Genomic DNA, 15,830 nt, shown 5'->3' with positions numbered 1-15,830 from the left:
TAAACAAACAACGACAAAATATGTGGTTAAATGTGCTTTAATGCATTTAAACAAACATCCTCACACAAGTCTGAAGGTTGTGTAAGAATGGGGATAGTAGATGGAGGGGTATTCATTAGTTTTTTATGAATTCTGAAATGTGAACACACAAAATGTCCATGCTAAATCCTTTAAGCATTTTATGACAGTCAAAGACCAATGACAAATAAAAACATCAACCCATAGTTATTAATGTTCAAACGTTTACAATAAGAGCTAACAAGACTGCATAAAAAATATCAAAAAATGAAAAAGACAAGGACTCATTTGTGTCTTAAAAACATTTGAATTATCCAATTTCATGTCAAATAGCAGCTCAAAATTAACTTTGTGATTGTAATTCAGAGCAACATTCAGTATTAGGCATTTTGCATAGAAATTAGACGTTGATTACATTCTGTTAAGCCACTTCTTGTACACTCTGTTCATACAGGAGTTTGTTATCAATGTATAGAGGCAGTTAGGCTGAAGCTATAAATATTTAGCTAACACAATCTGCAGTAAAATTTGACAGAGGTCGCTGTTTCATGCACATTTTAAACATCAGTAAATACAGTTATTAGGATGCTATGGCTTTAATGTGTCTCCCGAAAAGACAAAGATCCAGCTACCGAAAAAAAAACTTCTTCAGGCACAGAGTTAAGAGTAAGTCTATGGTGACTTTTTGTTTTACTCTCGGTGGTGGAGTCAAAACATTTTCTAAGAAGAACATTTGTAGTAAACTCTCTGCAAAACCTACAAGACATCTAAATTGATGGAGCTACACTTGTCCAATCTTGTAGCTTTCTACACTTGGCAATAAGAAAAAACATCCACCTCATCAATGTAGTCAAGTGCAAGAAAGTGAAAAAGTAGGAAGGTTTGAGACACTGGCTCTGTGAGTTTTGGTTGTGTAACCATATTTAACACCATCAGTGATGTTATTCCTAAACCAAACAGGGTAAATCTGGTTGCATAAGGAATGTAAGCTGCGTTTGAGATTCCTTTATAGCATACGTACATTATTAAGCTATTTGGCTGACTAAAAATGTGATTAGTCATTATTTTACTTGGCATTATAGGCTTAAATCTACAAAGATATGCTCAAAGACCATGGATTTTCCCTTAAAACTGGAGGAGAAGATGAAATTCCTGCGATCTGTGGTGACTGCAATGAATGAGCGAGGCGATTGAACATATATGTCTTTGAATTTATGAAATGTTTTGGTCTCCGTGTCCCAGAGGTAGATCTGTGTGAAGGAATAATCGCTGCCAAGGGCTAGGTAGTGCCTGTCTGAGAAGGTGAAGGGTTGAAGGATCATAGCTCCACGAGATGGCAGAGCCTGAACCTCAGTAAACTGCTTATTGGTCCATTTGAGCACTTTGGAGTCACCAATGTAACAAGTCATGGCTAGAAACAAGTCCCCCTCCAACTGGAATGCTTTGACTGCCACAACATCATCAACATTTGGGATTTCACCGTGAAGGATGAACTTCAGGGTGCTCTTGTTCCACAAGTACATGACAGGGGCCTGAGAGCGGCTGGCTACAATGAGGTATGACTTCCCATCCATCTCGACAAACTCAGCATCTGTGTCGCGAAACCACTCATGGAGGAACTGGTAGGAGTAGAAACCAGTTTCATTGCGGTCAGGTTGATCAGTCCACTTGTACAGAGTAGATAAACCGGCCTTTGAACAGTCCACAATCAGGAAGTACCAATCACCATCCATCTGGAAGACCTCGATGTCGTTTGGCTTCGAAATGTTAAAGACCTCGATGGTTTGAAACTTTGTGAACTTGTTCTGTTGATCGTCAAACTTGTAAATATGAGAGCCGCCAAAGAGCTGAGTAACAATTATCAAGACATGGTTGTTGATCAGAACAGACCTACAACCGACCACAGACTTTCCTGTGAGGACAAAAAATATAAATGATTACAAAACAGAAAATGACAATTAGATGTATATTATTCATAACCCTATTTTTACATTTTTCAAATGAACCTCTGATGATGTGGTTGACAGAAATCCTTGTGTGAATAAGTCCACTGAAAGGATCCAAACCAACAACTTTGGTTCTAAGTCCTGGGTACATTTCTTCGTTACTGAGGACCTAAATGTCCATACAAAAATATAAATCCTTCTTATTAAATGCCAACAGGTTCCCATCACAGCTGGAAACTGTAGTTTTAGACAATTCTCCCCATACAGAAGTAATTTGCGAAATGTTAGGGACTATTTTCTGCCTGGGTTCAATTCCGGCCTGTGTTTCCTTTCCTGCATGTCCCACCCCCACTCTCTCATCCCTATGACTGACTTTCTCCACTGTCCTACTCTATGAATGAAGACAAAAATTCCCAAAAAATATATCTTAAAAAAACAACAGTGTATGTAGTGTATGCATACTTTATATACCTGTGTATACCTTGCACTATACTTCCGACTTTGAAAACAGAAACAAAACTTCTTTCTTGTAAATCACAAGCCTTAACCCTTTCAAAGGACTTTTTCCAAACCTGTTATGTTGTCAAATTTCCTGAAATTCATTTCAATATGGTCCCACTCCATGACCACACAGCTGTTAGAGTTGGGGGCCGCCATGGCCACGTAGATGTCCTCTTTGAAGGAGAAGATATCCGCTGACATGGACTGAATAGGAATGGACTGATGACGCACAAAGTCTGTGAAATGCAGACAAATACAGAAACTGTCAGCCTGCTGACAAAGAAAAAGAGCTGAAATTTAGAACCTCACAGCTTAGATTACATAATTCAGTCCTTACTGTGAAAGTCTGCTTGTACGGAGAAATGAATGGTATATTGGGGTTTAAAGTTGTAAAATATTTGATTTTTTACACTACACTTTGTGATATTGTTCTTGTAGCTCTGTAGTATATTTACTTATGGTAAGTCAAAGATCTTAACAGCTTTATGTTAGAGTAAAATTGTCTTGTCTCCTCATTTGCAACAGTAATCTGTCCATTATGTAATAAACAAATCTGAAACTGATGAGACAGGCAACCATACAAATAACACAATCACTGTGATAGTACAGTGATATGCCTGGAAAAACTAATAACATATAAATCACCAACAGATTATTTCTTATTTAAAATGGCAAATGCTTCCGTGCTAAGAAAAATTTAATATGTTAATCATCCACAAAGCAAAGACTGGTCTAGGACATGATGACTTTTGTTTTGGGAACCAGGACAGTAGTTATTTTATGTTTCTCATCCCACAGCAGTGTCCTGTCAGCAGGTGACCATTTTGACTTCCATTCGTGAGTCCTTACATCTTCACAAAGCTGCTGATCTAACTCAAGACTCTCTCAAGACTAGTCTTGTTTGTGCACCTGTATCGATGTTTCCAAAGGCACACATGTGAACAGGCCTGGTCTCAGCTTGTTTATTTTTTTATTCAGAATAATACATGTTTGTCTTTTTAATAATATAAAAGTTGTATTGATTTACTGCTTTGTGTTTTTCTGTATTTTCTTTTTTTCTTTCCTTTTTTGAAGGAGCGTAGCTTTACCCGTAACTATTCATAACAGTCTTTGACAGTGTACTTGTCGTATTACCTGTGGAGATACACTCGCCCGGTGGAATAGGGAGGTCGTTGAGACGCTTGCCCTTCATGTCACTGGGTCCGGCACAGAAGACATCTGATACTGTGGCATTTGTGTTTTTCAGCCATGTCATCAGCCATTTGTTATCGCAGTTGCATTGGAAAGAGTTTCCCCGCAGATCTCTAAAGACAAATGACAGTATTAGAAAATCAGATGGAACTATTTACTCTGAAATAAAAGAGAATATTTCTACATTGATAGAGATAAAAATAAATGAGGAGGAAATTTTTAGTCTGTTCATAATTGCAGGGAGCCAATCCTAGCTGTCAGAGTCAGGGTTACATCCTAGACTGGTCAGTCAATCACAAAGTTAACATATAGATACAAAAAACATCAGAGACACTCATACCTATGGGCAGTTTTAGAGTCGTTAACCTAAAGTGCATGTCTTTGAAGTGTGAGAGTTGATTTTAGGAGCTGTTTTAAATTTAGTCTTAGTCTCAATCTTTCAATTATAATGTTCTTTAGGTTAAGTCACATCTTAGTCATTTTTACTCTGTATTATTTTGACTGGTTTTGTTGACGAAAATCAAAAACATTTTGGCCTAGTTGTAGCCAACAAAAAAATCCTAACATTGTAGTCTTTACTTTTAGTCATGTTTTTCTCTTTGAACTTATTCAATCATGCAAAATCTAAAATTAATAGTAATGTAAAACGCACATATTAATGCAAGTGCCATTACACCCCTTACTTCAGCCTCAAGTTTTGGCTCAACTAGTATTTTTATTCATAGTTGTAGTAGACAAAGTTAACACTGTGTGGGAGGAAGCCAGAGTATCCAGAGAGAATCCATGTATGCACAGGCTGAACATGCAAACTCAATATAGGAACATTACTCCCCAATGTACATCGCTTTGGATAAAAGCGTAAATGACATTGTAACATTGCAGCATAGAAGGGCCCTGTCTGACCAAGATTTGAACCAAAATCCTTTTTGCTGTGAGGCTACAATGCAGCTCCTGAACTCGTGGTGTCATACATTGTTTCAGTTGTTCATCCTAGTCTAAAACATCTAGAATTGTCAATATTTAGAATAGATCAGAAGTTCTTACTTCTCCCAAAGGGCAAATCTGTTTGCAACAGAAGTCTACACAAGCCAGACACCACATAAAAATACATACATGTTGCACATAACTTCCATGGATTTCATCATGATAAACAGGAAGTGAGTTTCAATATATAGCTCACAACAGTCCAGTGTAACAGCAGCTATATCTACAGCTTATTTAAAAATCCCAACGCTAATGAAAAAAATGACCTCAGGTATCTGTTAGATTTGGCTTTCCCAGCATAAGTAAACCTCTTCCCCGATGGCAGAGGTCTAAACTCTGCATGCAGAGGGTGCTGAGGGTGTCCCAGGATGGCCTTTGCCTTCTGTGTGGCTCTCACTTGAAAAAATGGCCTAGACCATTGAAGTCAATGCCATCAATCTTTCTGCAAAGTTGAACAATATTTCCAAGCCTGTTTTTTTTTTTTTTTTTTTTTTTGCCACGCTGAGATTACCAAACCAATAGTTTGAGATAAAGAGAGATTCGTTAATGCTAAATTATGTCAACTTTCTCAAGAGGACAGTCTCTGATTGGCTTTTTGCCGTTGGCGTCACTGTTGGCATCAAAGGTCAGTTATCATCAAAGATGGTGGATCAGTGTTTCTCCTGAGTCACTGTCACTACAGTGATGTCCAGATTGATATGCAACATAACAATGAAAATAAAGCTGCTTGCTGCAGAATAAAAACCTTTAAACTGACATAGGGCATAAATGTTTTTGTTACAGTCCTTGTGACTGTTCTTCAGACTGCACCCAAACTATTCTTCATCTACAACCTTTTTTGCATTTCCTCAATAGTAAGATAAATGAAATATGATAGAACTACATGTTATGATAAAACAGTGTTTCACTATAAAGAAGGACGAAGAAACAAACCAAATACTCCTGCTCTCCTAATGCAGCAAAATATAAAACACAACCTGAGTCAGCTTCACGATGCAAGGCAGTAAGGATAAGAGTGCACACACCCTGCTGACACAACAACTGCTTACTCACACTTCCAGTAACGAATCCAAGTCGAAGAAGAGATCTCTAGGCAGAAACCTCATCTTGTTATTGGCAAGTGATCTAAAGCGAGGCATAAACAGGTACAGAAGATATCATATTAATACAGTGACTTTTTTCCTTTAATACATAACTTAGTCTCTGTAATAGTGTTGGCAAAACAGATGCTTAAATGAGAGAGAGAGAGAGAGAAAGATTGCCAGCAGACTTACAGATGAGTCAAATCTCGCAGACCACGAAAGGCATTTTTGGTGATTGTTTCAATCTTGTTCCCTTCAATGAATCTGCTCCAAAAGTGATAAAACAACAACATACGAGTAACTGGTGTGATGCATTATATTGAACATTAATCAACTTTGGAGTGTTTTTGTATGGATAAATCTTAAGCTGTTAGCATAATTGAATGGATATTTATATTTTTCTTGGGTATTGATGGTGCTGAGTGGATTATTGTTGGGTTTTTGAGGGATGAAGGCAGAAAGATGAGGTTGTATGATTGCTGTTGGTAAATTTGTAGTTGTATTTAAACTTAAAACTGTATGCATGTGTAGTATATTCCAGTTGTTTACAGGTATTTTTGACTGATAAATTATTCATGTGTCATGCAGTGCCTAACTCTCATGGGTTAACAGACGCCCGAAATCATTAAACCTTTAACCCATAATCATAAAAAATTACAACCAAAAAGTTTTAAGATGAATATTATTTTAAGTGCAGACAAGCAAACATTAAAGACAATCATTCAGATATTACTCACAAATATTCCAGATGTGGAAGTCCAGAAAAAGCATCATCTTTGATTGTAGTCATGGAGTTTGCATTTAAAAGTCTGTTAATAAAAAGTAAACAGAAAACTAAACCATTATTATGTGTGCCTCTTTCTACTTCTGATGGCCATAATAGACAGAAAACGGTTGCATTCCTTATTATCAATCTACTTGTGTGTTTGTTTGTGTTCCACCACTCCTTAAGCTAACAAAGCCCTGCATGTCAATTATTGATCAGTTAAACAGCCTTGCACTTACAGCAGCTGGAGAGAGGGCATTAGTGAAAACATTCCCTCTGTGACTTCAGAAATAGACCCATTCACCATGCTCCTGTTAGAGAAACACATTAAATCAAAGTCAGACTCACACTGGGACATCTTGGCACTTTGTGCCAGACACAGTGAGAGCCAGCGCTGCAGGACAGGGAGCACAGGACAGACACTGTCTCCTTCAATGCAACACTATCTGCTTAATTTTTAAATCCAAAGACTTTGGTTGAAAATCATCTTCTGGTTACTCACAGTGAGTTGATCTCGCTCGGTATAGTCTTCGGGATCTGTGAGGTTCCCACGCAGATGATCGTCTCCTTGGTGCACGAGCATCCTGAAGGACATTTGTAATTTCTTCTACATTCAGCTGCTCCGTAAATAAACACAAGCGCCAAACCGGCCAGTAGAAACTGTCTAGTAGATGTCATGTTTCTTCTCGTACATTGATGACAGAAACAAAGAGACGGTAGTCAGTGACAGCAGCAGTTCCCCCCGCCTGCAGCCTGAGCGACATCAAAATGCAGCAGCACAAAGTAAAAGCCCTGACACTGGCTGATACGGCTGCAGCTGCGTCCCGGAAGGCTGCCTCGGTTTCGGACAGTGGAGGGAAAAAAACAGAAACGTCAACAAGAACATCAAGTGAAGAGAAAAAGCTCCACATGTTATATATTAACACCGAATAACTTTCTTACTATAAAAGATATCCAATTGATTTTGTATACGGAGAATTCACTCATTGCATGTGGGGAATTCACTTATTTTACTGTTTGCTATTCAGCACCATGGACAGCGTGCATTGTGTAAGTATGCTTACACATGCTTTGTCTTTTATACGTTCTGCAGAGCTACATAAGCTTATTAAGTACTTTAAAGGGAGCATACCACGGGGAAAAATACATTTTGCACATAAAGTTGGGTATTCAGAGTATATACCGATCCAAAAAATCTGCAATAAGCCAACATAATCCTTTGTTTTTTGCTGCCTATCTGAAAACACAAAATGTGCTTGTCCTTGTGACATCATAATGAGTCATAGTAATAGTGCATGTCCCTCACCTGGTAACACCGACTTTGCATTTAAAGGGACCACACCAAAACCGAGTGTTCCGTGAAAGGCTGTTAAGGCTGGTTTACACAGGGTCCAAAACCTCCATTGGTGCTTGATCCATTAGATATTTTGAATAAAGCATGGAACCGATGTTTCATTTAACAATTAATTTAAATATAAGTACATTTTACTATCATCTTAACTGCTAATGCTTATACTAGAATGTCCAGTTACTATCAAACATGGCTGTTTCTGTTAATTTCTCACAAGTTCTCACCATCATCACTGACATTGGAGCCATGTCCAAGAAAATATCTTATTCCATGCCTTTTCTCAGTTTCTGCACCTCCCTCTTCTAACCAAAAAATGAAAAGCATGGTCTTTCTTTGTACACCAGACTTGGGCTGCATTTTCTGATTTAATGAACTGTTTTTGACATGTCAAGTGTTATAGGGCGAAAGAAGATATTTTGGTCATAAATATGATGATTGATGACACATTTACTGGCTCAATTCTATCAATTTTTTGTATGGGGACATTTATTACAACACATTTTTGCAGCTCTGCTGAGCTAATTCTAAATAGTTTAATTATTACAAGCTGAATAATGTATGTTTTTTTTGTGTGTCAGGGAAGACCTGGGTTTGGAGTCCTCCCACAGGACAGTTAGAACATCGAATAGGGATGCATGATAATCGGTATGATATTGGTATCGCTAGATACTAGCTTAAAAAGAGAATGAAAACTTCTGCTGATATCTAAAACTGCTTTTTTTTCTCATCCTCAACCTCTAGATTGTGCGTTGTAAGGACAGAAGTTTTAGGTACGAAATAAAATTAGTATCAATATCGGCTAAAGTCATCTTGTAAATACAGATGTATCAGATATCAGCAAAAATTTAATATGGTGCATCCCTAACATTCAACACTGAATTTCCTGAATTATGGAGAATATTTCTGCATAGGAAGAGGAGGAAGACGATTTTAATTGAACAATGTTGGCTGGAAAACAAAGATTAAACAAGGACATGTATTAGTCGAAGTTCCTTCTTTAAAGACCTTTTACTGCTGATTTTCAAGGATATGAAGGAACCCTGTCCCTAATTTGTTAAAAAATATATCTAATTTGTTTCCCTGGCAAAATCATTTTGTTCTGGAGATAATCAATAAATGTCTATAAACAAAGTTGTTCAATATTAAGAACTCTGGACTACCTTTAGCTCTGTGCACAGTGTGATTGTTTAGGCTTGCTGTATCACAATTTTACCACAAGGGGGCAGCTAATGATAACCAAAGACTTGTAGTGATGTTTCAAAAAAAAGCAAGTCACATTACAAACCTGTACATTTTCATATTCCATCATAAAACATGCAACATTTTTGGTGAATAATAAACAGAGAAATAAATCCTAAGGCACTCCTATTTGCATCTTTAATAACTTTCAAAAACTCTAACTGAACATTGTGTACATGCTTTAAGACGTGTAGTAGTATCACATTAGAGCATAATCTAAATAGGCTCTACAGTTAAGATGACTTCAAGGCTGTAAATAAAGGTTAAGTCATTAGGACACATGCTTGTATTTTTCTTTTCAGTTAGATTCCAAATGGTGTTAATTTTTAATATTTGTCACATTACATCTAAAAGCATTATAAACACAGTCAATAGACCATAAATTATTATATCCAGTTGAAAAAGCTGACTTGTCAAAACTATAAACATGACAAAAAAGCTACATGATAAGGAGTACTGTGTGGGGTGGGCACAAAAATAATCACCTGTTACTAAGTTTGACTGTTTCTGACCGATAGCAGACATCTCTACCTGATGACTGCTTTGGTCAAACACATTGTATTTAATTTTCTTTAATTCAAAGGGGACTCTTCTTCTGTCAGGTTCACAACCTCTCACTCTAACACTCTGTCACACTTGATTCTTTGTATACAACTCTATTATCTATTTTCTGTAATGTCACGTAGCATTATTCATAGAAAGACGTTTTCCCTGAACAATAGGGTTGTTAGTTGTCGCAGCAGGTCCTAACAAGGTGCTGACCTTTGCTGGGGAACCAGTAGTTTATGAGCATGAGTGAAACCAAATATCCATTGCCAGAAGGGAGCAACCGTACATGTCTACCATTGCTGGCATAATTCAAGACAGCTCTGCATCTAGCATTGCTGTTTTTAGGCTAGAGTATCCCTGAAACACTCAGGACACGTGCAAGCTGAAACCAGATGACGCCACTGCAAACATCTCTTTGCTATTTCTTTCTAGACAACCAAGGTGTGATTCAGGAACTGAGAACATACATTTAGAGCTGCTGAACACAAGTTTCTGGTTTAAAGCCCAGCCCGATCACACAATGACGTTTGATTCACGTAACTGCAGACACAATCAATGCCATTTTATTACATTTGACTCACATCACATTAAATTAACTTATCTATTTGATTTATGCACAAAGTTTTAAAAAAATTATCAACAGCCAGTAACTTTGGGGCAGGCACCTCAACATGTACTGTAACTAATATCTACAAAGGCAGAAACACTAAAATATTGAGTTAGGTGATTTTTACACAAATAGAAGACCTCTAGCACATACACATATATAACAAATAAAACTGCTTTTAAGATGACAGACTTCCTGAAAACAGCAGAACTGACTAAAACCTTAATGATGACTAAATGTTCAACACACAAATAGGAAGACATCTGTGATTGAAGTTTAACTTTTGTGATGTCCATGACATCATGTGATGTTTGGTGTTGTCAGCCTGAGTGTCTGTGTCTGTGGGTGCGGCTCAGTGATTAGAGTAATGTCACACACCTGGGCTTAGAGTGAGGAGGTTATTTAAGCTCCTGCAGTCACACAGGCTCTCTCTCTCTGACCTGGCCTCCACACAGGTATATCACAGTTTGGGTTTAGTTACGTAAGATTAGGTTGAGCCTTAGTCCAATTTGCATTTTACAAAATTTACACACATTATCTTCACTCATGCACACCCCACACTACTGACTCTACTGACTTACACACTTCATGCTGTAAATATTTAGTTTAGTCCTATTTGAAGTAACTTTAAGTAATTTGGTTTAATTTGGTCTAATTTGGCTTTTCTGACTCTTCTGTTTGGTTCAATTCAGTTCAATAGTAAACTGCCTGATTTGATTATTTGACTTGGTTTAATTTGGCTTGTTTTTTGAAAATAAAGACTTCTTTAAAAACTTTGCCATGGTGTTGTCTCCCTCCTTTGTTGTGACCACCTGAGCCAGGTCATGACACTTTGTTTAGGGTGAGCCAACTATCCAAAAATGATGACAACTGTACTGTTAAGCCCACCTCATGAAAAGACTAGTAAATGAATCAGAGATAGACATACAAATTGTGATCAGGACAGACTCAATACGAGTTTAACAATTTATTTCACAAATATAAACGAAATGGAAATGTGCAATGTCTTTGGCAATTAGACTCCATCATGACGACTTCATGTACTTCAAGCATTAATGAGGTGTTGATGAGAGATGCAGGATCAGATGAGCTGTAGACTTCTGAGATGCTGGACCAGGAAACCAATGAGGTGGTTTTGGAGGAGAAGACTGAGGTATGCAGGATGAGATGAGCAGAAGACCTGTGAGGTTCTGGACTAGATGCTGATGGACTGAATAGAGATGGCTGGGGGGAAAGAAGGTTGCAGTGTCCACACTGAAAAGACAGGCTGACTGCAAGGGAAAGAATAAAAGATTTAAAATATGACAGGTGCATAATGATTGGACAAATGGGGTTGTGGCAGAATGTGATTAGCTTAGTACTTAAGAGAGTGAACGGCCATAATCAGCTGATCAACAGAGCGGGAACAGAGAAAGAATAAAAGAAGGGAGAGATATGAATGAGTGGTGACTAATGAATGAGTAGAAACAGTCTTTCTGCTTCATCTTCACCAAGCTCCATATATCATATTGCATCACTGTCAGCATGTCTTTGACACTTGAAATCTACATCGAGATAAGGCGAGTGAAGGGTGTCTGTCCTGAGTGGCAGCAAGATCTGCCTGTCAAGTCCAAACACTGGTTGGGGAGATGTTAGATGAGGCTGATGATGTCGTCTGAGGCAGATGAGATGAGATGAAAAAGCTGATCAATCTGCTAAAACAGTGGGTGACTAAGGGATGGCTGAAAATATCATCTGGCACTGGTGGGATGAAGAGGCTGACCACACTATGACCGGGAGATGACATCGAAGGCTGATGGGATAAGGATTGTGATGAAACTATGACTAGGCAGTGATTAGGAGATAAAGGATCGTGTGCAACGATAGCAGAAATGACCTGTTGGAGGAGAAGCCCATACTTGAAAAGACAGCTTCAATGTAATTGGCTTATTATGAGAGTGGAGCAGTGCTTTTGGACAAATGTGATGTGAACAGCTGACAAAGACATGAAAATGTCTAAGCATGCATGGAGAAGCGCATGCAGCACAATACGAAAATAATCAATAAAACAAGCGAGCAGAATAAATGGTCTCTCTGACTGAACATTTGACTTAGCAAAAATAGTGCAACACCTGAGTTAAGACTTCACTGGGAGCGCAGATGGTCGAGTGGTTTAAGGCGCTACCCATGTACGCGGGCAGCCCGGGTTCAAATCCAGCCTGTGGCCCTCTACCACATGTCTCCTCCCCATTTCCAAGTCTATCCATTGTCCTTCCTCTTTCAAATAAAGGCCCAAAAATAAATCTTAAAAAAAAAAAAAAGACCTCACTGAAATTACACAGTACATTAAAAAGGATAAAATCTACTCTGAATATCTCCTGTATTTTATTTTTAACTACACGGCATATCTGGATATCAAATAAGCATTTATTTTAAAGCCAGAATTAATGTATTAGCATTTAAATACAATTTGTTGTTTATTTACAGCAGACTTTATAGAACTTGAACAAACGGCAGGTATTACTAAAACAGGTTACATTTTGGTGGATGTTCTGTTTCTCAAAGTTGTAACATGTATAAACTGGTAAACCCAGTTAGTGATTATTTATCCTTCTAAAGTGAACTGTCGTTATTGACGGTTTAGAGTAGCACTTAAATCCTTTACATCCACCAAACTAGCTTGCATATGACACTTTCTAATCCAAAGCTGACCTTAGGCCCTTTGAACCATGAAACCGTTGAATGTTGGGAGGGGGTAACCTGGAGAAGTGCAGTGTCTGGCTGCCGGTGACTGCTTCACAGCAGGTGTTCAAGCTCTAAAACTTCTCCTGTTCCCTCCCAGGAGCTGCAGATGACTCAGTGCTCGGTATCAGACACTCACTGGCGCTGCTAGACAGCAGGATCCTGCAGGAAACTCAAACATATACCAGTACGCATCAACAAGTCTGTACTTGCAGTATGCTGAAAAATCTGAAAAAAAAAAAAAAAATCAAATCTTTATCATTTAGTTGTAGGCTAATAAACTCATATTATTCTAATAAGCTACAGTTCAAAGCCTAAATTTATCCATGATATAAAACTAAATATCTTTGGATTCTGAAAAGCTGGACAGTTTTCTAAAATTCTTCAACATACTAAAGACCAGACGACTAATCATTTAATGTAGAAAAGTGACAGTCAAACATTTTTTATCAGTTGCAACACTATTAACATTAAAAACAAGAAAAAAGAGCCCTATAATTTAAGTATGCAACAGAATCTAAATTGCAATAATAGACCTGCAAGTTGCAAAAACAGATTTACAATACATCACACTACACTCAGAGCACTCTTTTTCTTGATGCTTTTCTAAAGCTATGACGCATTTTCATTATTTTGTGGCTCAATGCATGTGGGTGTTTGACATGTTTATTGTGCAAATGTTATTCTTTTGTGTAAAAGATGCACAGCAAACTTTGATGCATGATGTGCAAAGACATTTGATTCAGCTCCCCAACACTTTCAAAGGCATTTCCTACTTTAAAACCCACATTGTTAGTGACCTGATTACTTTAACTTGGTGATATGTGCCATGTGGTCAGAGCTGTCATTGCTGCTCTTTTATTTAACATCATTTTAACATTTTAAATAGACCAAAATACCTTAAAATCTTTAAACTTCATGCTCCATAAGTATACACCCACCAGAGTATGTCAAAGCTTTGAAGTCCCCAATGTTAGCTCTGAGCAACTGAACAACTGTGTGACCACCACTTGTCAACTCGGAGAATCTGTCACTGTAAAATCAACACTTGTTAACACTTGAAGATTTGCTGTGTTTCTGTTTAACTTGACCTTCACGCTCAAACTGCTATTTTTAGAGTAGGTACATTTTGTGTATGAATTCTGGTGGTGGTGACTCAGCTCTGAATCAAAATCTGATGTGAGAGGGGGAGGTCAGAGCCGTGGGTTGAAAAGGTCCTCACGTGGACCGTTGGTGGCGTTGATTAATGGTGCTCATGATTTAACACCTGCTGTTTTAATGTAGCCACTGTAAGAAACTGATCTCAACTATGCTTGCGTGAGCGCTGTCCCCATTTTAAATAGCTGCCTAAATTTATCAGCTTTGTAGAGGTCAGTTCAACCTGCATGTGTGTGATCATGTTTTGACAGGGAAAAAGAAAATCATACATTTTAAAGGATTTAGAGATCACAAGTGGAATATGTTCCCATATCAGGTTTGTTAGGGGTGTAGATTTACATTTATGCTGTAGAAAATAAGGCAGTTGTACTCATAATTTATACATTTTTACAGGGCATGGTTTATTTGGTTGAATTAAAAATATTACAGTTTAAACGTTTGATATCCAAAGCTGCAAACTGAATAAAACTTGTTGCAGTATTCAAGCACTGATACATCATTAAATAGCAATAAAGGATACAATGTGTTGACATGAAATCTAAGCCTAGGTCATGACCTTTAGTAGTTCACTGTTTGTTTCTGCACGTCAGCAGATGAACTTATCCAAAGCAAAGGCAGATATCAGGTTTCATCCATCTGGAGGACAAAAACAGAAAAGAGAAAAACTTTGGTTTCTATCTTAATACAGGCCAAAATTATTCAACTACATTTAAGTCCTCCCGTTTTACATTTATATTTAAGTAAAGTTTAAAAGGAAAAGAATGCTGAGATTATCAGAGTAAAAGACCGGTGGAAGACAATCCATATATGATTGTACTGCCTAGTCATAACTTTGTTTGCAATCTAGAGGGTTTTGATACTACTGCTTTATAATTGAGGTTTTGATGCATTTCTTTCCATATGGGAAGTGCTTCAAAGGTTCATAACAAATATCTGAGGTCACTGGTTAACTGATGGAGGAAGTGAGAACAAGAGTTTCACTACTAAAATCTTTTTGCATATTGTCAAACTTTTCTTTAAGAGTTCATGAAAATATTCAAGGTCTTAATATTTTCAGGATTTTAAAAAGGTAATATTTAAACTTCTAAAAACATTTTGAGGGTGACTGTGCTGCCATTAAATACTAATGTTGTCTGTGTGAAGTTAACAGTAGTATCCTTGAGGTCTATTTATATTGATTGCTTGCATGGACTTGTTTGATAAAGTGATTTGGGTCTCCCAGGGAACAGAGGATGTCCTGCACACAAGCAGTGCACAGGAGGCTTATAGGATCTAGATTGGAGAAAGCACAAGCTAAAAATCACCTCTCACGAGGGTTCAGTTTCAGTCATGTTATAACTGCTGTCAGCTCCATGAGGAGATTCTCTAGAGCAGAAGTCTACAGAATGGATTTTCTTGTTTGTAGTATTAAAAATGTAAACACAAGAGCAGACCTATAAACTATCATCAAGTGATTTGTTCAGGAGTTTCCTACCTCATTTAACATTTGAGCAGATCTGAAGTTGATTCCATGATTGAGGGTGAAACTATGAGTGCTGAGTGAAGACTGGACTGCAGAGCATACTGTTTCTGAAGTATTTGAAGATACACTGAAGCTCCTCTCACTCACTATGATGTTATCCATGTGAAATATAAGGGATGGGAATTGATAAGATTTTATTCATATCAATGCATTAGTGTTTTTTCTTACTCTTTTATTTATTTATTTATTTATTTT

General features: G+C 37.6%; 1 protein-coding gene across 1 annotated transcript; it reads right to left on the bottom strand.

Annotated features, from left to right (window-relative positions):
- Positions 1 to 224: 224 nt before the first annotated feature.
- LOC121508789 (leucine-rich repeat LGI family member 2-like) lies at positions 225 to 7,166 on the bottom strand. The gene is made up of 8 exons (XM_041785874.1): positions 6,991 to 7,166; positions 6,728 to 6,799; positions 6,460 to 6,531; positions 5,915 to 5,986; positions 5,694 to 5,765; positions 3,600 to 3,769; positions 2,537 to 2,701; positions 225 to 1,930 (listed from the first exon to the last, which is right to left on the bottom strand). Exons 1-8 carry the CDS (start codon positions 7,164 to 7,166, stop codon positions 1,095 to 1,097), a joined length of 1,635 nt encoding a protein of 544 aa, XP_041641808.1. The 3' UTR covers positions 225 to 1,094.
- Positions 7,167 to 15,830: the final 8,664 nt, after the last annotated feature.

The sequence above is a fragment of the Cheilinus undulatus genome, linkage group 4 (assembly GCF_018320785.1).
Source record: "Cheilinus undulatus linkage group 4, ASM1832078v1, whole genome shotgun sequence".
Classification (NCBI taxonomy): domain Eukaryota; kingdom Metazoa; phylum Chordata; class Actinopteri; order Labriformes; family Labridae; genus Cheilinus; species Cheilinus undulatus.
This window is presented reverse-complemented; position numbering and strand designations above follow the sequence as displayed.

Excerpts from the sequence above, each read along its gene's own strand:
- LOC121508789 (XM_041785874.1), bottom strand. The coding sequence starts at position 7,166 with ATGACATCTACTAGACAGTTTCTACTGGCCGGTTTGGCGCTTGTGTTT. Across the intron at positions 6,800-6,990 it reads CCGAGCGAGATCAACTCACT|GAGCATGGTGAATGGGTCTA; the intron begins GTGAGTAACCAG and ends TTTCTCTAACAG. Across the intron at positions 6,532-6,727 it reads ATGCCCTCTCTCCAGCTGCT|ACTTTTAAATGCAAACTCCA; the intron begins GTAAGTGCAAGG and ends TTTTATTAACAG.